Here is a 22,462-nt window from a genome sequence, read left to right as displayed (position 1 = left end):
TCTCTTGGCTCTGAAATATGAATATTTGCATGTAAGAAAGGCATAGAGTGAGCCCATTCAGAACTAATCAGTATTAACTGAAGGAAGAGTTTCCCACATCTTATTCATCGCCTGCCTCATGACTCACTGCTCTTGCAAGACATCCATCATTCCTGGACCAAATGAAAGGAGAAGTGTGTAGTATTTCTTAAGTCATTTTAGCATAATTAAATTTTGATTTGTCTCTTTCAAAACCCTTTTTTCCTCGCTAAATCTTAGAAAGAGACATTACTACAAGAGTTTAAATGGCAACTTTCAAAGTCCTAACGGGTTCTCTTCTGAAGGGTTTGTCTGTAGCTCATTTTTTTAATCTTGAAAGCCTCTTTTTCCCTTTCAGATTGTCTGTGCAGATCACTTTGTTTTACTTAATGTAAATACTCCAGCAAATTTCAGAACCAAATAGTGATAGACGTGATTAGAATCAGAGCTTTGTTAAGTAGCATGACAAGATCCTTTATTTCAGCAAGGGAGATCTATCACCTCGCTTGCAAATTATCTCATGCTGACAGAGTGAAATGTTCTGTAACCTGATGAAAACAGAACATGATCTAACTATATTGATACAGGATGGGAGAAATGCACACCGTGTTCAAAACAAGTATGTCAGGAAGAGTTCCTTCTTCCCCTGTTTTCATTTTCTGAGGCAGAGTGAGGTAATTGTTTCTCTGATAGGAAAGTGCAGGCAGCGCCTAGTGGATAGGTGGATTTTACTTCTTTGCTCATTAATTGACAGTTCAGGGTCTGTATAACAGAGATGAGGAAGAGCCACCTCATACAGAACACATCACAGAATGCCATCTTGTGAAATTGGACACTGAAAACAGTGTAAAAGCCTTTTTTCAGGGGGACTGATGTATTGTGTACAGGCAATTAAGACTGTCCCTTCCCTCAAATGCTTTTGGTGTCAGGACTAAATTTTATTTGCTGTTACATCAAATCTCAGATTAAGTCATTATCTACTTCGTCCAAGCCACGGAAAGTCTGGATTAATATAGGGGTTGTTGGGAGGAGTGTCAGCCTAAAGAGCATATATACCAACAGAGAAAGTAAAACCCAGTGGTGAAACCCAGCATCTTTGAACACTGATATGGAGCAGAATTATCTTGTTCACCTCTTTGCTGGGTACACTGGTTTGCTCAGTGGATGCCAGGATAGGTTGCAATTCACAGACTCAAGTGCCCACATAAAAATCTGTTGAGATTTCTTGAGGTCAGGCAGGGGGGAGCAGGTCAGAGCTGGCTGCTCACACACAGGATTTTACAAATATATGAACAATATAATTTATCACTGGTGCAGGTTAAAGGAATCACCATCTTCAAACCAATGGAAAAGGAGGAGCAGGACTGCTACAAGTGTTGTCCAGGCTGTCCTTTGCCACTCTCCCCACAGATTGTTTGACAGTGCACTTGAGGCTGAAGCCTCTTGCATGGACTCACTGTACTCAATTTTCAAAGGCAGTTTGTATGCCAAAGCAAATTCTTTTTGTATCTTTAGTCATCGACACCACCAAAGCTGCCCCTCTTACTGCTCCACCACCACACTCCTCACTCCAAGCCATTGCTACAAAACACATTTGTACTGAAGAAATGAATTTCCAGCTGAAACACAACACAAAGCTTTCACCACACTTACTGGGGAAGCAGAAGTAGCTATTTTTCAGACCATCAGGTGTATCAGTAAATGTACCTACTCCTTGTCAGTGTTTGTTAAACCTATACTTAAACTGGGCTTTGAAATGGCAGAAAATTACATGTTGGGTTTATCATTAAGGGGGTGCTGGGGGAGAGGAGGACAAAGCACTGTCTGGAATAGGAAAAAAGAAAAAGGAAGGGTTTTATTTCTCAAACACTGGCTGTTGCTGTAAAGGTGGAATGGCATGTCCCATGGTCCTTATGCTAGTCTTGACCAAATGTGTTAATTCTGAAATTTACCCCAAAATTTGAGTGATGGAAAAATGTGTGTACTCAAACTTAATTCTTGCTGTAATTTCAGCATTTAAATTTTATGCTGCATTCTCTTCTTGTTCTAAACTGACAGGAAATATTGTATTGATACGACTGCATACTGTTCCTATCAGATTAAAATCTCTTCTAACTTTGTTGATTACAGTTTACTCCTGAATGGTGCTGGCTTTTAACCATATCAGTAGTGAAGAGGTATCTCTACACATATGGTCAAGCTTCCCAAGTAGTTTTGAAAATTAGCAACAGAATAAATATATATGCCCTGTGTCACCACTGCTAGTCTTAGAAATGTGTGGGAACAAAAATATTTTTTAAAAATAACTTAGAAAAAAGTATTTTTTAATTACTTAGCAAAATGGCAGGGCAGTTACTTGGTTTTTTCACTTCTAAACTCCTCAGTTCTGTATTACCCAGATGATAATTTTCTGCACTTGTATAAAACAAAAATACTTTTGCTCTAAAGGATGAGATTTGGCACTTAGGGCAAAATTCCCCTCTCCAATCTGCAATGCAGATGCTGTCACCGCAGAGCAGATTCCCAGCGCCTTCCTGCATTCAACTCATGCAGAAAACTTCCCTGACCTCCATGGGAGCTCCATGGAATGGGCCACAGGGGAGAATATTCCCCTGATGTACCTCCCATGTCCAGAACCAAATCAGGACATGCACTGAATTCATGCTGGGAGGAGCCATTTTAAGCTGGTTCTTCTGCAATCAGATTTCCTTGGAATAACTGAGCAGAATCTGATGGAGAAGCTGGGATTTTGGCGAGGCTTTGCACAAGTCTGTGAGTGGTTTCCCTTCCTGAATCGAGGTGACAACTCTGCAAACCTACAAGTAAAAATTTGCCATCAAACCTAAATCCTGGCAGTCTGTGTTGTGTGCAGGAAGAATTAATTTCCCCACAGTGTTGCCCTTAAATTCTTTGTCCTTCCATTTCTTCCATCTTACCACTGTCCCCCCAACACATCCCATCTGTCACATGCCTAAGATAACATGGAAAAGTCCTACAGGGAGCACCCCTCGGGATGAAGTGGATCTGAATCCTTTTGGTATTTGTACTGGGGAAGGTCCCTTCCCCTGTGGAGGGAGAGTGTGTTAAAGCCAGCCCCACTTGCTGGCTCTGTGTGCCTTGAGGCAATGAAAGCAGGATTTTCTCTTTAAAACACTGCTAATTAGAATGAATAAATCTAATGAAATAGCAACAGTGAATATTAATTGAAATAACTCCCCAAATCTCACCTAGATGCAGTTTGAATTTTTCAGTTGTTTTTTTGGCTATAAAGTAATACAAATAAATTTGTATATGAACATCTATGTCTGGGAAACTGTGAAAAACCAAAAAATTAGAGACACTAGTGAAAATTTATTTTGGTAGAAATTTCCAGCAGAAATATTTTTTTAGCCATGTTGAAATAAATCTCCTTCTTCTCCCGAAATCATTGTATTTGTGGAAAAGAGGGAAAAGGAAGTCACCTAGTCCAGGATTCCGTGCCAGATTTAACAAATAATTGAAGGGGGAAATTTTGAAAAATAGTTTTTGTTAAAATGAGATCAGAGCCATCCTACTAAAAATGAGTAGGGCCTGAACACATTAGTTGTTTTAGAAGCTGTTATTTTAGTAGTTTTGAAATGTTATTCCTCCTGGTGCAAGGACTGAAGTCATTCCAGGGGAGCTCATGAAACAGATCCCTGACATTCAAACTCTTCCTGTGCTGTGAACAGAAGGGGCTAAAGCCATGGAGGGAACTGGTGCTGAAATGGTTCTGGTGGAGTTCCTTCCAGTTTTTCAAAACCAAGATCTTACCTCTGGAAAACATATTATAACATAAATTCAGAGAGTTTGGGTTATGTGGGGAAAATAGGAAGACTTTCTTTGCATCTTATTACTGGCTTACTACTTAAAATGTCTGACTTCTTAAAATGAATTTCCTTTATAGGACAGAAAATGTTAAATGTGGTATCACATACACCTTTGTCTGGAATTTTGTTCTTTAGAGAGATGTTATTTTTAAATTTCTTGGATGAGACAAGAGGCCTTTCTGTTTAAGTGCCTCACTTGGTTCTGTGGTTTCTATGTTAGGTTGCTCCTCTATAATTTTTTTCATAACCTTGGGCAAGTCACTTAATACCTGCATTTCATTCAAACCCAAACTGGGTGCCAAGAGCTAGAACCTGCCTGCTAAGTCTGCCTCCGTCACAGACTTGAGGAGTTGCCTCAATAAGAAGGAAATTGCAAGATTAATTAATATCATGTGTTCTGGGATTAATTAACTCCAAAAATTTCAAGTGAGATACAATAGGAATAAATGATCAATATTGATTTAAGTACGTGGGTAATTTTAGAGGAGGAGGTGCTGTCTCAACATCAAAAAATATTCTGAGAGGTTTTGCCTTGCTTACATGATTCATATATTTTAAATGCAGTATTGATCTTTGCCATTCAGTAGAAATGAAGGGATAAAATTCTCCTTTTCAATTGTAAAATAATACAAAAGAGACCACAATTATTTAAAAGCTTTCCCTTTCTAAGTTGTAATCAACACCAGAACTAGAACACACCCCAGACTGTGGTATGCAAACTTATCAACTGCAGTGTCCCAAACCAACTCAGAGAGGTCTTGTCTGATCCTCCAGGACAGACTCTGTCCTGTGGGAGAAATTCAGTCAAAATCCTGGTGACCAAGGTCTCTCCCAGAGCATGATTTCCCATCTCCTGCCCGTTACTGCATTACACAAGAAATCTCCAATTTAGCCTCTAATCCTGGCAAGCATTTCTTGGCCCACATCGCTGTCCTTTCATGTTGGCCAAGTTTAGAGGGGGAGAAGGAGGAGGCTGAAGATGAGCCAGCTGGTTTTAAACCCTTCAGTGCATTCTGTGTTCCCTACACAGGGAATAAAGACAAGCTCTGGGCCTCTTGTTTGCCTTCTGGAGAATGGCTGGGTCACGTTGGGGAACAGAGCTCACGTTCTCTTGCACTTGTGTCTTGTGAGTGGTGTAGTGCCTAAAGACCAGGAGGGATAAACTTGTGCTCCAAAGGAAGTTGGCAATAAAGTTTGCTCTATAAAAAGAAACCTGCAGTTAGGATCCAGTTTCCTATTCTGAGTAAAGGCAGGGTGTCGAGTCAGAAATTCCGACCCAGCGGGTCAGGAAGGATTCCAGGACATCTTGAATCACAACTCCAATGTGTTCCCTTCCTTTCACCCTTTGGCCCAAGTCCCACCGGGATTACTACTCAGAACTATTTTATTCAATTCACTCTGTGCCTGGTGCTTGGTGTGAATACACACTGTGTTTTCCGAAGGCTGGAGCTTCTCTTCATGCCTTAACTGGCTACTCTTGTTTCTCCTCTACTTATTCTGCACTTGAACAGTTTCCCCCCTTCCCTCAGAAGATTTTTTTGTACCTAAACCACAGGAGACACAGAATTCTACCCTAAACAATAAGTGGCCTTGCTGTTCCCAGCGTCCTTGTTCCTGATATTTCACTTGTAAATTATTTGGGTGGTGATTTTATTCCATAATTATTTCTTAATGAGAATTATTTTGCTAAGGACACGGATGATTTTATGGACATATTTGTATTAGGAACTTTTTTCACCTATCTTTCTGGTTTTGTACTTGGCAACCCAGGTGAAGAATAGGAAATATTTCTCATAGTTGTCATTCTCAAGTGGTGCTGGCTGCCAACTATAAGGTCACAAAAATAGTATAAGAAACGATAAATTATATATACTGCATATAACACATGGTTCTGTGATACTTTATAATGAGAAGAAGTGAAAATTTCAAATGTGTCTGCAAAGAAGACAAAAGGTAAAATAGGGAAATCACTTGTAGAATCCCTTAAATTTGATGAAATGGAGCCACTGGGAAACACTTACCTAGATGGTTCCACTGAACATTTATTGAATCCCACTCTCCTGTTTCTTCCCCCCAACAGGACACTAGATGAGCTGACAATGGGATTTCTTTCTCCCCACAATTCTGCAAGCAGCACATGCTAAGGATGAAATGTCCAAAGGTAAAGATAATGCAGTAATTAGATAAGACAATAGACACCTCAAAATAGAGGAAAAATCTAAAAGGCGCATTAACAACCTTAGAAGGAAAATACCCTTGCAGGTGAGTGGAATTCATGGGATGAGCCTATTCCCCATGGTTCCAGTGGTTCTGTGGTTTGAAGAGATGTGTTTGCACAAGGTCTTACCTGTCATTAGGTAAAACAGTCAGTGAAAAAAGAAGGCAAAATAAGTCTGTGCTTTACTCATCAGGCTTTAATAATTCTTCTCTTCTGCCCAATGTATCTCTCACAGTGCTGCACACTAGGCTATCATCAAAGCAAGGGTGGGGAATGCTCCACCTGGAACAAACACCCTATAATTTAGTACTGAGGTCATTTCCATGGAAGATGTGGGCTTGACCCTCCTTAGGGAGATGTCTCCCGTTTCCCTGCTACTGCAGTGACAGGGGACATTACCCCAGTGTCTGCAGAGCATGTTTTCCAAAAGGATCAACTCAGGTACCTAAACTCGAGGGGAATGATCTTGGATGGAGCTCCAGTTCTGTGGGATGTGAGCAGAGGTGGCCACAGAGGTCAGCACTTTGTACCTGAAGACCACAAGGTTTAAACCTTGCTGGAGGAAGACACTCCAAGCACCCCCCCTTGCTTCAGGGTTTCCACTGACATTTTGTCTCTGTGTCCATCTGCTGGGGAACCAAACTTTCCCCATGAACGTGTGTGCCAAGGAAATCCTGAGAGAGCCATGCCTTCCCTTGGGCAGAGTGATGCATAAGCCTGACACCACTGCAAGCTCTCCCTCAGCTCTTTCCCAGACAGATTAACATCTCTGGGAGCTCTCAGCCTCAGACATAACCAACCATCAGGTTCATGCCATCACCTCAAACTCTTGACCCTTTGCTACAATTTATCAGGCAGGTATGAACTGATCAAGAATCCAAGATGTATTATTCCAGGTTAATTTGGGACATGTGTAAAGGACAGAGAGTTTGGACAATGGAGAATCTAGTTGGTTTTTTTTTCCTTTGCCTGAGAAAATTCTGGATCAAAAATCTAATGCTGTGCTGCAAAGACTCAATTCCCTTCCCCTCCAGGACAGTGGCTGTTATTTTCCTTATTTTCCTCATTTGCTGGGCAGTTGCCTACAAGGCTCCAAACTGAGAGTCAGTAGGGAACACCAGGCTTTCCTTCCCTGCCTTTACTCCAGCACATGCAGGTTATTTTGGAGGATGATTCCTTTGAAGAAGAAGCAATGAACTGTGTGAATCAAACGTTTTCACAGTGGTTGAAAACTGGAGCTTGGCAGAAAAAAGGAGCAGGCAAACATTAAAGACAGTGTAGCAATAAAAGGCAGGGAGCAAAGAGAGAGATGGGGTAGAAGATAACAGGGTATGGGGCAGAGCACACAAGCTAAGCAGGAAAATTAAGATGAGGAAAGGAATGTGGAAAAATGGAGAGGTAAAGATTGAGAAATCTGTTTTGCCAGGTAAGCAAGCTAAGCTGTCTCACTTTGGGAAAAGGGAAGGTTAGAACTGTTGACTGACCTCTGATGAAATCTAGCATGTACTTTCACAACCTCTTAATAAGAGCAGTAAAGTAGTTGTATTGCATAATGGGCTGAGAAATGGATACTTGTAACACATTCCAGCACTCCAGCTGTGCTGTCACTGCCAGGACACCAAACTCCTTGTACTGGGTACGCTGGGGGTCCACCTGCTGCAGGTGCCTTCCAAAAGGCAGGCTGTGCCCACACCTCAGAGTTTTGGTGTTTTTTTCCTGGAATCTCTGTTGGACTCCTATGTGTCACTTAAGTGCATGTTTCTTTCATCTGAGGTTCTCTTATGGAGGTGAAAGAAAAGGTTTGTTGACTGAGTTTGGTGTTTAGCAGTCATGGCATAATTGAAATTTTGGGGCTTGAGGCTGTCATATAATTGGTTCAAGGAGTTGAAGGCCTGTGGCCAAGCATGCACAGCTGATCTGTGGGTTTGTGGTGTGGATGTGCCTGTAGTGAAACCTGAAGAGCTGGGGGTTTTCCCTATTCTTATCCTGGAAAATACCCTTAAATCTGTGTCCCACAGACATTTGCAATGGCCTCTCTGTGCATTCCAGACTTTACAGCTGACTCTGAGCTTGGGTGACCACACTGCCAAACCCCAAAGCCAGTGGATACTTCCCAAAGGCAGAACCTGAAGGCTCCCAGGCTGTGGTTTGCTCCTGTGGTAGAGAAGCACATGGAGAGCATTTGTGATTCCACAGTCCCCATAAAGTTCTGCATTCCTTTATTCCTCCTTTACATCACACTTGCCTTGTCGTTGTTGTTTATTTGGGCACAAAGTCTCCTGCACCTGCAGTCCCATCAGAAATCCTCTGCAGGAGAGTGGTTTTTCCTCTTGATCCTGGAGACACTGCTGTGAGAACCTGCTGGTGACACTCCCACAACTCTACCCTGAGCTGGATGAGCCCTGGGCTCAGGAGCAAACCCCAGACCTGGAGCTGCTCTGCTTTTCCCTCGTGCGATCCCAAAACTGCTTCAAACCCTGGCAAATTTACACTGTGTGGTGTCATCTCACAGCCCCTGCCAGTGAATGTAAATGGCATAAAGAGCATGTGGAACAGATGGAATGAGACATGCACGTAAAGAATTAAAGTATTTGTGAGGGAATTTGGCAAGGAGGTTGGAATGCTTCAAGCACTGTGTATGGGGGTGGAGGGAGGGAGACCAGGATGAGTTGTGGGGGCCTCTATGCTGGTGATCCATTTCCTTCAGAAACAGTATGTGACCTATTTCTGTAATTGTGCTAAACATAGCAACAAATATTCCCCTCTTCCCACCTTCCTTCGGGAAGCTTGACAACTTCTTTAGTTGGAGAAAAATATTTCCTTGAGGAAGAGCTGTGAGCTGCTTGCTTTTGCATTGAAATATTAGATGAAATTAAAGAGAGCAAAGGGAAAAACGAAGGCCTGAATGGGAATAGGATGGTTTGTTACAATCAAGGACAGTGCCCTCACCTGTGGACAGTGCAAGGGAACCAGTGAGAAAAATCCACAGCTGTTAAATTAACTTAGATGAAATGACTTGGAATTTTCATTTTAAAATGGCATTATGGATTGGCTTAGGCCAATTATTTTAAAAGTGACATTTTAGGAGATTTTATATACACACACAAAGAGTGACTATGAGTGGCTCACCAAACTGGAAAGAAATAGGATGAAATTTTATGTAAAGGAGACACAGAAAAGCCACTGGGAAATGGAATAAAAAGTATGGAATTCTGCAGACTCTTTCCTTTTACAATTGCTCAAAGCAAACTTGGTAACTCACATTTTTGATCAACTCATTACATAACCTCTATCTTAGAAGGTACCTCTTGAAGTTCACAATAATGGCTTGGATTGGCTTTGAGCAGGGAATTCTCCATGCCACAGGTAACACTCACACAGATTAGGGTGACAGTTTTGTAACCTCCAGTCTGTCTTTCTCAGAGAGAGGTGACGGAAGCCCTAAATCTGAGGATAAATGTTCTTGTTCGCTGCACAAAATATCTAAATTCAGAGATGGGAAAGGAAGCTTTCCTGCAGCCACAGGAAAAGCTGAAAATTAACTGAACAGATTTTTGAAAGAAAAAAGTGATGGGTTTGAACAATGCAGACCAGCAGTTTAGGACGGTTTTCACGTGATGGTTTTCACTTGATGGTTTTCATTAAATCCATAACACTTCTTGTGGTGCTACTGGACTTTAAAGGAAGCCCCCAGCCAGTGAGTTTGCCCCAAAAGAAATCTTGAAACAACAGTATGAATAGAAGATAGCAGTCAGGTTTCCCTTGATAATCATAAAAGGCTCAAATTACCTTCCTTTCCATCCCCAAAGGGGGCATAAATACTTCATTTATGAGATTGTTTACGCATGACTAATCTATTTCTACTTGCTAATTGTAATGACTAATGTGTGTTACAAGACAAATATTAGCTTGTAATAATACCTGAACAAGTAGATTTATAAGCGTTAAGCAAAAATACAAATAATTAGCAGAAGCTGACTGGCATTGTCGTCTAATTAAGTGTAAAGACACTTTCTATATGAAGGCAAAAGCCTGAAGATTTCTCAAGAAGCTGTAGGAATAACTAGGCCATGCTGCTCTCTCGATAAAAGGGCAGGAGTCAGGTAATATTTAATTTTCATGGGAGCTGCATTCAGTCACGCTTCCCCCACTGACGTCAGTGCAAGAAAAGCACTTTCGGCCTGTTCCTACCTGCTGAGGCCATATGTCCACTGGGAAGAATTTGGCAGACATCTCCAAGTAGAAGTAATTACAAGAGACAGGAGCAGTCCAGAGAGCAGAGTTTGGGAGTTATTTCTGAACTGCCCAGCTCCCTGCCTACTGCTCCCAGAGAGGGAGTGCAGCTCACCAAGCACTGGGTATAATACACAGACATACTTCTGGGCTGTGCTGCTTTGTTTAAATTAAATGTGAAAATGTTGCTTCATTAAAAGTGGGTTCTCTTTAGGTGAGGTGGAATATCACCTCACTCATTCCAGCCTGTGGAATATGTCTCTATTTTCTGGAGATTCCATTATAAGGGGCACATGGACCGGAGGGATTTTCCAACTGCTACAATGTAAATTTTGTGTTCAGGTCAAAGCAACAAAGCTCGTATTATATATGAAAAGTGGATTTAATGGGGCACCATTGAGTGTGGGACCTCCTGAAGGAACACTGAGGGCTCACAAGCCAGAAACTCCCATGGATTGTACCCTTCTTGCCTGAGAACAGTGATTCCCAGACTGTCCTGGGTGGAAAGATAGCTGGTTAATCCCAGGCTGGAGCCAGAGCACACACTGTGAGCAGGCAGCACTGGTGATGGGAAAATTTGACCTCAAGAATCAAAAATTTGACCTCAAGAAGCAACTTGGGACTGTGACACAGGGGCTGAAAATTTATGACAGTTGGCTCCAAAGGGTCAAGTTGGCTCTAAGGGTACAAATTGGATTTTGGCTCATAGATGGTGTAATTACCTCAAAAATAGTATTCTAGAGCAACTCATTACAGTAATAATGTAATCCTTCATGTAACATCTGTGAGTAGCACCTAAAATATTTGACCTGTATCACAGACAGGCAGCCAGGAGTCTTGCATGAAACCACAAAGTTAGCTGAGGGTTGTGCTGGAATTGTTACCCTGCTCTCATGCTTCCAAATCCTTCCTTCCAATTTGACATGGTCCAAGTTTTCAGTACTCTGATAAGTGATTGGAATAGTTCACACTGAGGGATAGGATGAGGAGGTACCTGGCAGGTACCACAGGAGCACAAGGGGTGAGTCTGACCTTCAGCTGCAAATAATTCCAATGCCTGGATGTAGACTGGGAATGTGCTCCTCCTGCAACCAAGGGGTTTGCACCCAGTTGAATCTTAGCAAAGATTTTGTGTATCTACAATGTAAATAACAACAAAGCAATGATCTGTGTGCCTTCATCCAGTCTATCTTAGTGGCTTAATATTGAGACCTAGAGATTCAGTAGAATTGCTACTCCTAAGTTTTTCCTTTTACTCAAACTCTGCAGCTCTAATGTGAGTTTAGATTTTACACAAACACATTTCTTCCAAATACAGATTTGGAACACCAACTGTGTTTTGTCAAAATACTGTATTAGCTTGAAGGTATAGAATAGAATCTGGGCTCTGCAGAGCGCCGTGACTTGTAGCTTTGTCAATCATTTAAAAAAATCTCTTTAGCAAAACCAAGCACATTTCAGAATAAGTTTGTATCCATCAAGCCCCAGATCAGCAAGTGCAAACAGCACTCGTTTCTGAATATGAGGAGCAGGGTTTGTTTAAATCAGCAGAGCTGGTCTTTATCCATTTTAGGTCCATGTGCCAGAAAACTGAAGGTCACCTCTGATTAGACTGGACCAGGATCCTCTGTGATTTCAGAAAATACAGGGGCTCATATGAACCATTCCCTGTTGGATCAAGAGGTGAACCCTGGCGAGGCAGGGACAGCTCCTTGGTTTGGAGCAGTTTGCATCTCCTTTGCAAACCCACTCAAATTTTTAATATTTCTTCTGCATAAAATCTCAGTCAAAGGATTGTCAGCCAAAATGATTGGCTGAGAGGGAATGCAGGTATTAGTTCTGTGTGTGACAAGGCCAAGAGGCTGCAGGCTCCACACAGGAAAATAATAAATATCCCTGTGTAATTCCTTTCTTTGTACGTCAAGGAAAGACAAACATTTCAGTTTCTTCCTGAAACAAGTGTCAGAAAAATCCAAAAAAGCAATATTCACCGGGCTGCAGGAAAACAGAAGGCTGAACAGATATCTCTGAGCTGAAAGATAGGTTCCCTTCACACAAACATTTCAAGGCATGGATAGCTTCTTGAGTAATCAAGAAAGCAGTTGATTAAATTAAAAGCAGTTGAAATATTTTATTGTATACAAGTATATAATCTTGTAAGGTGAATATTTCAAATTTTTGATAGTAGGAGTGGTAGCAAAATAGGATTTGCTCTGTAATTCCATTGTAAATTAGGGCATGTGCAACCTTAAAACCTCAGAAAAATGCATTGTTTCATTTAATAGGGCTTGGAAACAGGGATGTCAACACAGGCATCTCTGGAAGTCTTATGGCTCTAATTCCTTTATTCCTTCTCATAATTTTAGAGAAAGCTTTCAGCACAACATTTATCTGCAGTTGATGGATCACTGAATGCTTACAGCTGAAGAAAATGAACATCAAAGATATCCAGTAAATTATTTTAATGGTTGGATCTTTACCAGAGTGAGCTTCGCCTTTTGCATGTTTTGTTTCCCATAAAAACACAGCTCATATATGTTCTGAAGGCAGAATTTAGCCAGAGCTGACTATTTGCTTTGATTTACATTTCTTATAAGTGAGCTGTGAGTGAACTTGACAGCTCCATGGCCGAAGGGAAGTCCTGATACCAAGGTTCCAGAACAAAAGGGCCTTAATGAGGTCACAGTGGTAACAGAATGTAAAACAGAGCATTTCTTATTCAATCTCATTATTACTGATGAGCCTCCACTGGGTTGTTCAGGCTCCAGTTCGGAATGGGGTGAGAGGAAGCAAAGACAGAAGGAAGAACAGACCTCAATGTGAATAATACAGAAATTATTACAAATGTGTGTGCCTGAGAAATACAATGATATCACCTTTGCATTTTGGTGAGCACACCTGGCACTGAGCACCTGGTTTAGTCTGTGGATGAGTTCCTTTCAGGAGTATGACCTGAACCTCAATCTCTCTTTAAATGGTGAAGTCCATGGCAGGGACATATACTCCAAACCCTCTACTCTCCATCCCATAAATGCTCACTGACTGCACAGCTGCTCTCCCCTCTTCAGATCCCAAACCTGTGGAATGGTTTGTTCTCTTTTCAGGTTACAACATAGCCTTGTGCTCTCAGAAATCAAGATGTACAAAATTTGAGAGCACAAACAATAAAACATGTTTTAATGACAAGAAAAATAAATCTAGAGGGAAAAGAAGAGGAGAAATTGGCAACTCCTATTAAATAGTGCCTATAAGGATCTGAATATGAACAAAAGAATCTGCACAGTGGTTGATGATGGCCTGAAGTTCCAGAGCTGTTGCCTAGAAAGTGTTTTTTATACCTTTCCAGATTGTGGTAGCTGTTTTCGCCTATGGATATTTGAAGGGGGAATTGTTGGAAGATAAGAGAAGGTGAAGAGCTGCATTAATCCAGGCTCTGATGTGGTCACTGATCACAGACAGGAGCCACAGTTTTTATTCATCCTTTTTGTAACATTATGTGAGCATGACTTTCAAAAACCCCAAAAATTTCTTAGGACTTAAAAGAAAAAATTCACCTTATCTTTTCCCGCCACAGAAAAGGAAATTATTTTTAGAATTCCAAAAAATATTTGGAGTGATGAATTACACTTGTCCATTCTTTTCCTGCACTTTGTCCACAAAGGCCATACTGGCAGATTAATTTTTTGTTTGTTTTAATTTTAAACTGCAAAGTAAACCTTGTAAGTTTGGCAGGAGAAGCCCTTAGATATTTCAGTGCAATACTTCTCAATTCTTGTTTTTACAGTCATAAACACCTTCTAATGCCAGAGGGGAAGAAGACTTTAATCCAGATAAAATAAGATTCTTAAACCCTGAAAACTGTACTCAGATTTATGGGCCAATTTTAATATTTGGGCTCCCATGCCAAAAGCTGCACATTCCACATGTGCAGTACGGGGTGTTGCCTGCCTGGCTGATTCCAGGGTCATGGCACACCAAGCTGCATCACCCATCTAGAGTTACCCCACAACCTATTCCAACATATAAACTCTGAGTTTTGTTCTCAGAATGCGTTTGTCAAATGTTATTTCCATATTTACTTTGCCTTTTAGACTTAAATATTTTATTTTTTTCTCTTGTAGTATTTTTATCCTGTATCTTATTTAACACCTTTTAATAAGCTGAATTCTTACCAAGCGAGCACAACAACATCTGAAAGATGAAATCTCTCTCTTTGATGGTATGAAACCATGACCCAACAGGCCCATCCTCTGCCTGCAGGGCTACTGGGAGCTTCATGTTAGATTATTAAATCCTTCAGAAACTCAGGTATGTTTATTCTTAATGCAAGGTACCTTGCCAAATCACCATTCTTTCCTCTTTTGAGTGCAAAAATAATTTACAATTTAAAAGTATTTGCAGTTTTGCTCTGCCTAAATCACACTTCCCTTTTACTCCTGAGTAGTTTCAGTTGTCATTTGCTTCTCTCTGTTTTTCCAAGCAGCTCATTTGCTTTGGTTCTACAGAATATTTAAATGTCAAGTTGCAATGGTGTCTCACAGAAACCAACAGGACAAGCTGGAGCACAAAAGTGTTCCTCACTTCCACTTGAAAATAAATTCCTTCCTCTGCCTTCCTTGCAAGGTCTTCTGGCCAGTTCTCTGTCCCACTTGCACCTGAAGCTCCCAAAGCCTCTGTGAAACATAGACCATTCTCATTCTTTCTTTAAAAAAAACCCAAGTGAAAACCTGCTCACAGGTTTTGACACATTTTGACTGTCAAATGGGTCAGCATATATGGGACTGCCTGAAGCTTGATTTTTAAATCTTATCTCAATTTCCAACAACCTCTATTTTTTAGCATTACACTTGCTTGAAAGTAACAGTTTGCATTTACTACTTGCTTCATCCCTACCAGTTATACCTGAAATGTCATCTAAATATCACTGTGATGTAGAGAAGGAATCAATCTACTCTGCTCCTGAACTGTTTTTATCCTTTCATCCACAGCCACATTTCTAGAGATTTTCTCGGATTCATTGCTGGCAGTTTAAACTTCACACAGACAAATTTAGCCATCCTTTTTCCCTGGCTGCCTCACACTTCCATCACCAGTAAAGGAACCCAGCTACAAGTATTGCTCTTCAGAATGAGTTGGGCACCTTTGGTACCTTCCTTTCTTTCACTGTTCCTTCTCTGTCCATCCCACTCCTCCCTGCTCTCATTGAGCTCCTGCTGCTCCTCCATCCATAGCAGTCAGAGATGATCTTTTCTCTTTCTAGAAAGCACAAGATTGTTTATCTCCTCTTGCCTGCTGCTGCTTCCTTTCCTGCCTCTCTTCTATCTTTTACAAGCCAGAGAACAAGCGGCTTCTAAGATAATTTGTCTGTTTTTTGATAAAAATATGGGAGCACATCTGCTCCTGAGTCAGCTTAGACATCTCATTCTTGTCATTAGAACTCGAGTATTAATTTGAACTTTTTCTCTTCTCACTTTCCTAATGATGTGACCTTCGGTTAATGGAAGTCCTCTACAACTGTTTGCAGATTTCTTTCAACATTATCTTGGAGGTGGAAAAACTTCCCCAAATTGACTTTCCAGGTCATTAATCTTTCCTCAAACTGCTCTGTAATAGGCACTGTTAGTATAGGATTGAGACAAGCAAATAAAATCATTTTCAGGGAATTTTCATGTGTAGGACTCTCAGGGGGATGTGGAACCCTTGACAAGGTTGGCCGATTCAATGACCACAGTCTGATCACTGGCAGGACATAAACTGTGGGTCTATGAACAACTGCTCTACAAACAAGCCTTTTCCTGATGTTTTTGATTTTCTTCTAGAAGTATCCATCCCTTCAGAAAATCAATATCTTGTTTTAAAACTCAGATAACTTTTTTATTTTTACCAGGATTAAATAAACTTGGTAATGCAGTTACTCCTGTATCTTAACAAAATTAAAATGAAAATGTGAGTTTACAGGCAATCTGTATCAGTGTTTAAAAAAAGAACTATTGGGTATTGGTTTGTTTTGTGAATTTTAAAGTTATTTGGATGTTAAAATTAGTTGTTGTTAATTAAGCCAATGAATTAGTTTGGCTGGTTTGGTTTTGGATTTTTTCCCTCTTAAGTCTCCAATTTGTGGGAGTAAATTTTTTTGATTTAAGAACAAAATAATTTTGAGTTGTTGTTTATAAACACTTGAAAAAAATACATAAGTATTGAATAAATTGAAAAACACATAAGAAATTTATGCAATCTCATAAAAAGTGGACAACGAGACCACTGAGAACATACCTGGAGTGAGGCTGCTCAGCTGCGCTGTATCACAAGAGCATACAAAAAGAGATTATATAAATTGTGGTCAAAATCTTCTAAAATTCTGTGACTTTTAATCCTTGACAATGAACTTGCTCACTTGAATACAATTTATTTAAGGGCAACCCAAGAGTGGGGGCAAACAGAATTGTTTTATTTTTTGCTTTTTGCTATGTAGAACAGTTGGAGATCACTTGCTTGTGTAGTATTCATAATTTGGGTATCATCTCACCCTTCCCCCCCTGTTATTTCCATTACTGGGGAGAAAAACACAGAAAACAGTAAAAATAACACTTGATTAAATAAGACACAAGACAATCCTTAGTGGCACTGCAGCCGCTGGACTTTGTTCTAGTGAGTAACCATAATGTTCAGCTAAAATACATAGAAAAATATGTTTCACCTGGAGATGAGTTGTCTTTGTCATGGAATGTTCAATGCTGCTGAGATTTGACATGGACAAAGTTTGGCTGAACTCCAGTTCTGCTCCTGATGTGAGAAGGGCCAAATTCTACACCCAGAGCCAGGAGAGCCCTGTCTGAGCCTGCTGCTCCGGCCAGCTGTGTTCCTCCAGGATGCTCTTCCCATGGATTGGATGTGCAGCAAAGGGGCCAGACTCTGGGACAAAGCAAAGCCAAGGCCCTGTTCGCTATTCCATCTTTGCTGGAGCCTCCTGTGACACCTCTGTGTCTTCCCCCATGTCTAGTTTGAAGTTTAAGCAGCACCTGCTGGTGAAAACAAAGGCCATGGAAATGCTGAGCCATCCTCCTGGAAGAACAGGTTTCATCATTACTCTGAGCTCTGGGTAAGTTGTTCTAGAATGGAATAAGCTGGGCTATCACTGTTTGGGGTAATTTTGTCAAAGTGAGGGCTGGCTCATTCCCAACTCTGTGTGCTGAAGGCTGAATGTGACCCAACTGATCTCCACGAGCTTGGGAACTTTCAGTGGTTAAACTTTGGAATTGCAAATTATTCCATTGACAGCATTAGTTAAGACTGTATCTTCCCACTAGAAAAATGGTTATTTTGTACAGTAGAAACCCCAATGGTTCATGTGAACTGATTTTTGAAAAGAGGTAAAAGAAAACAGGGAATAAAACTGGAATGCCCTGAGTTGAGGAACACGTTCCACCACATACCATCTCAGGTAATTATGCAGGAGGAAGTGTCACTTGTGTGTGATATCTGTAAGTGGAAGAGTGTCTGTTTGAAATAGTGCTGCTGTCAGAGACAACAAGGGAACTTCCCTAGTTTGGTACTGGGAAGGATTAGACTGTAATGATTTCCCTTCTCTGTGATAACTGAATGCAATATAAAGTCAAGTACCTGACAAAGGGTATCTGAAAAGAAATTTTACCTTTCTTTCAGTTTAAAGCCAAAATAGACTTGGCAGTGGAGGGCCGTGGTCAAAATGTGTGACCAGTACCAATTCCAAAATGCCAGAACCAGCCACTCGACTTCAGAACATTGCCACAAAACAGGTAATTGAATTACATTACATGATTTTGGTAAAACTAAAGGAGGGGAGATTTAGATTAGATGGTAGGAGGAAATTGCTTATAGTGAGGGTGGTGAGGCCCTGGCACAGGGTGCCCAGAAAAGCTGTCTGCCCCATCATTGGAAGTGTCCAATGCAGGTTGGATGGGGCTGGGAGCAGCCTGGGATAGTGGAAGGTGCCCCTGCCCATGGCAGAGGGTGGCACTGGATGGTCTTTAAGGCCCCTTCCAACCCAGGCCATTCTATGGTTTCACAATTTTTTAATGTATAAAGTATTTAACATTCATAAGAGTACTGGAAGGTGGCCAAAGCAGCACAGTATGAGTATGATAACATTTCTCCTCACAAAAATGGACCTGAATCATCTGTTAGACCCCACATTTTCCTGACAAAATAAAGCATAATAAGTCACCACTACTTGAAAGATCCATATAAGAGGAATGGTACTGACTGGAAACACCATTTGGAGGCTAAGCAGCATATAGAAAAAACAGGAATTCTGCAGTGTTCAATCCTGCACAGTATTTATCTGGATTCACAATTCAATCACGATTCGCAATTCCAAAATATTTTATATAATAAGAAAAATTATTTTTTTTTCATGGTAACGGATGTTCTTTTATACCAGAAATAGGATGGACACTTCATCAAATGGTTTGTTGTCCCTGGGCCTCCTGTAGTGATAGGATGGGTGCGTGGTGCTGCAGTGGAGTTACAAAAGCTGTACTATTTTAATGCGGAAGGATGTGGTTTGGGGTTGGTTAATACACATTGCTTGACATATTTACAAGTGTCAGATTGTGTTCTCTGTTTATAAGACTTGTGCCAAAAGGAAGGGGAGTAACATGGACCGAAGTACTTCCCTGATTGCGGGTGCCAGGATGTAACAAGCAGTTTCAAGGCTGTGACACTTGGACTGAATAAATTACAATTGTAACTGAACATTAATAATTTGTATTTGAAAACGTTTTTCTCACAGTATAGGCCCAGTCTTTGCAAGACAGAATTCCTGCTCGGTGTGTCAGGGAAGGTATTGGATGGATGATGGATTTGCCAGAGGAAACACACACACAGTAAGAACTCTGAGCTGGGTGGAACTTTTCTTTTGGCTTAAATTCTGTCTCTTACTCTGTGTATGTAATTCAGGTAAATGTGATGCCTGTTTGTGGGAGAGATTTGTTACTGTGAGGTAAATCCAAACAAACTCCAGTCAGCCATTGCAAGAGATGCTAATCTTAATTTATTGCCAAGAAAAGTAAATTGCAAAAAAGATGCTTAAATGAGATTAAAATCATGATAAGAAAAGCTGCCATTGAGCACAGAGTGAGAACTTTTTCCACTGAGTCACATCATTGAAAATGTGCTGCATTTCTGTATTAAAGCTTGCGCTGAAATGTTCCATATCTTCACCTGTCAAACACAATATTTGCTTTCTACCACCTGTGGAACTCTCCAGTCAGGAGAAACTCAAGCAGGTGAGCCTAAATCTGCTCCCACTGGTTCAAATCAAAGGGTCATTACAAACAGTAAAAACGTTATTTGTGATGAATTATCTCTTTTAAACTGAGTATCTTCTTCTTGCATGGTGCTGAGTTAAGAGTTGGACTCCACGATCCTTGTGGGCCCCTGGCAACTCAAAATAATCTGTGGCTCTTCTCCAGACCATGATTATTTTGGGAATGAATTTTATTTGTTTATCTAACTCAGGTGATTTCGAACTCCCTTTATAAAAAGCTATAGCCACCCAACATCTTCGAAGCTGTTTCAGGTGAGCACGGGGTGGCTCCAGGGCTGTGCAGGATGTGGGGTTGAACTCGGCTGTGAGGGGGAGCTCGGCGTGCCTTGATACCGCAGTGACCACGGACGAGTTTTGAGGCCTTTTAAAAATTACTTTGAGCACTCTCAGGTGCTGGGGAAACCCTCCGGTGACCCGCGGAATGGCCGGGATCAGGATTGCCCCGTGTCTGGCACCCCGAGCGACTTCCCTTCCGCGGACGGGACACGGTCCCCGTGCCACAGAACATCCCGAGGTGGAAGGGACCCACCAGGAGCACCCAGTGCAGCTCCTGGCCCTGCCAGGGCCACCCCAAGGATCCCCTCTGTGCATTCCTGAGCGTTCTCCGAGTGCACCGGGAGCTCTGGCAGCCTCGGGGGCCTGGGCAGTGTCCGAAGAAAACCTTGCCCAAGTGTCTGTGTAGCCCGTTTGTTCTTTTTGCTTTTCCTTGATGGGTAATTAGAGAATTCTGTCTAGTTCAGAGACAGTAAATAGTAACTTTCCTTATCCCGTTCTTTATGTATTTGGGAAAAGAAAAAAAAAAAGCCCCTTTGGTAAACTTGTAACATCACAATGTGAAACTGTTTCTCCTTTTCCAGTAGGACACTGGTTTTCTTACGTCCTGTGGCACTTTGCGACTTTCGAGTGGCCCCCGGGGAGCCCGTTCAGTGCCCAAGCACCCTCCTGGGGGAAAACCTGGCGCTGCTGTCCCGCCTCCTGCCCGGCCGGGCCCGTTCCGGGCGCTGGAGCGATCCCGTGCCGAGGGTCGGGACCCGACCCGGGACCCCCCGGCCCCGCCGCTCCCGAGCGCCCCCGGCGGGCGGCGGGCGCAGCGCAGCGGCGGCGGGAGGCGCCCCGCCCCGGGGCCCCGCCCCCGGGCCCGCGTCACGTGGTGCGGCGGGGACCAATGGCGCGGCGCGGTGCGGGCCCGGGCGCCATTGCTGTCAGAGCGCAGGAGGCAGAGCGGGCGCGGAGCTGCGGCCGCTGCGGGCACGGCCGGCACAGCGCGGGCGGACAGCGCTCCCTGCCCGGGCCGGGCCGCGCCCGCACCGCCGTCACCCCGCGGGCAGCGCCGAAGAGGCGGCGGCGCCGGCAGCAGGAGCGGGAGGAGGAGGAAAACACCATCCACGCACAGCCAGCGGCGGCAGCAGCGAGGGGCGGCCGGGCGGGGCGGGGAGGGGACACAGCGCCCCCCGCCCTCCGACGCCTCCGCACGGGGCCGGGACCGGGACCCCCCCTCGCCTTGCCCGCCCCGCGTCCCGCACGGACCCGCCGCCCTCCGCGCGACCCCCGACCGGGGGGGGCCGCACCTGGACGCGGAAGGGCGGCCCCGGGCCCCCCCTTCCTCCTCTTCTTCTCCCGGCCTGGAGGAGCGGGGGACGCGTCCCCCCCGCTTGCACCGGAGAAGGGCCTCCCGGCTCGAGGATTATCGGCGCGGGGGCGGGTAGCGAGGAGCAGCGCGCCCGCCCCGGCCTCGGTGCGTCCCCTCCCGGCCGCGGGGCCCCGCGGGGCCGAGGGGCCGGAGCGCGGCGGCCGCCCCGGGCAGTGACGGGGGTCGCCCCGGGGGTCGCCCGCCTTGCCCCTCGCCCCCCGGCCGTCCCCCCAGACATGCCCCGCCGTGGCGGCCCGGCTCGCCGAGGATCATGACTGCGGCAGCGAACTGGGTGGCGAACGGGGCCAGCCTGGAGGACTGTCACTCCAACCTCTTCTCGCTGGTGAGTGAGTGAACGGGCGGTGGGCGGGTGGGCGCCCGCAGGTGGCTCCGCGCCGGGTTTGCCGGTCGGGAGCAGCTGCCGGAGGTTTATAGGCAGGGCCCGGGGCTGCTCCTGCGCTGGCCCCTCCCCCGGCCCGGTCCCCGTGTTTATTTTGCTCCTTAGCGTGGTTTGCTGCGGGTCTGTGTATCGCGCTCGCAGCTGGAGAGCGGGGAGGGGACGGCTCTGTGTCCCCTGCATAACCATCTTCCCCGGGTAAACAGGCTCCTCTCCCCGCCTCCCTTGGCACTCCGTGCCCTGTGCGCTTTGTGCCACCGAACCAGGGGGTTTTCTCTCCTCTCACAATGACAAACGCCATTTCAGCAGCAGCGAACGCTCATGTAGTGTGATCGACTGTCGGACTTAGCTCTGGGCTCCTGTGACGGCGTGTCAGCTGCTGTTACAGCCTGCTCTCCTCTTTGCACACATCGTGCTCGAGGGCAAGAGGTTAAAAAAAAACCCCAAACCTTTTAATTTTTCCTTCTCTGAAGAACAACAGCGTCTGACAGTAGTGTGCCGGATTGTTTGCATAGATGCCGTCTGCCCATCTCACTGGGAACTTCCGACGTGGATGGCGTGGTTTAATGTTGCAGAAATCATGATATCAGTTTTGGCTGGCTATGGACCGGTAATTTAAATTTAAAATACGCAAACAATTTGTGTGTAACGGCAAAGTCATTTGGAAATACTTTGCTTTATTTTACCTGGCACGCACAGGAACATTATCCTTTCTGGCTGGGCAACAGCTGAGTGAGCGAGAGGGCTGCTGGATCGTCGGGAGCCTTCCAGTGCTACAGGGATAATGTCGGAGGGGAGGAGGGACTTGTTC

The 22,462-nt window shown here is 43.7% G+C and overlaps 1 protein-coding gene across 1 annotated transcript in view; it reads left to right on the top strand.

The window, feature by feature from the left end:
• The first annotated feature begins 21,521 nt into the window (after window positions 1–21,521).
• The window catches only part of MED13L (mediator complex subunit 13L), a 163,863-nt gene continuing 162,922 nt past the window's right edge, over window positions 21,522–22,462 (top strand). The window contains exon 1 of the mRNA XM_066562240.1: window positions 21,522–21,597. Within this exon, the coding sequence (XP_066418337.1) occupies window positions 21,526–21,597 (72 nt within the window). The 5' untranslated portion in view covers window positions 21,522–21,525. The remainder of the gene's footprint in view (window positions 21,598–22,462) is intronic.

This window comes from Molothrus aeneus, chromosome 18 (assembly GCF_037042795.1).
Source record: "Molothrus aeneus isolate 106 chromosome 18, BPBGC_Maene_1.0, whole genome shotgun sequence".
NCBI classification, from domain to species: domain Eukaryota; kingdom Metazoa; phylum Chordata; class Aves; order Passeriformes; family Icteridae; genus Molothrus; species Molothrus aeneus.
This window is presented reverse-complemented; position numbering and strand designations above follow the sequence as displayed.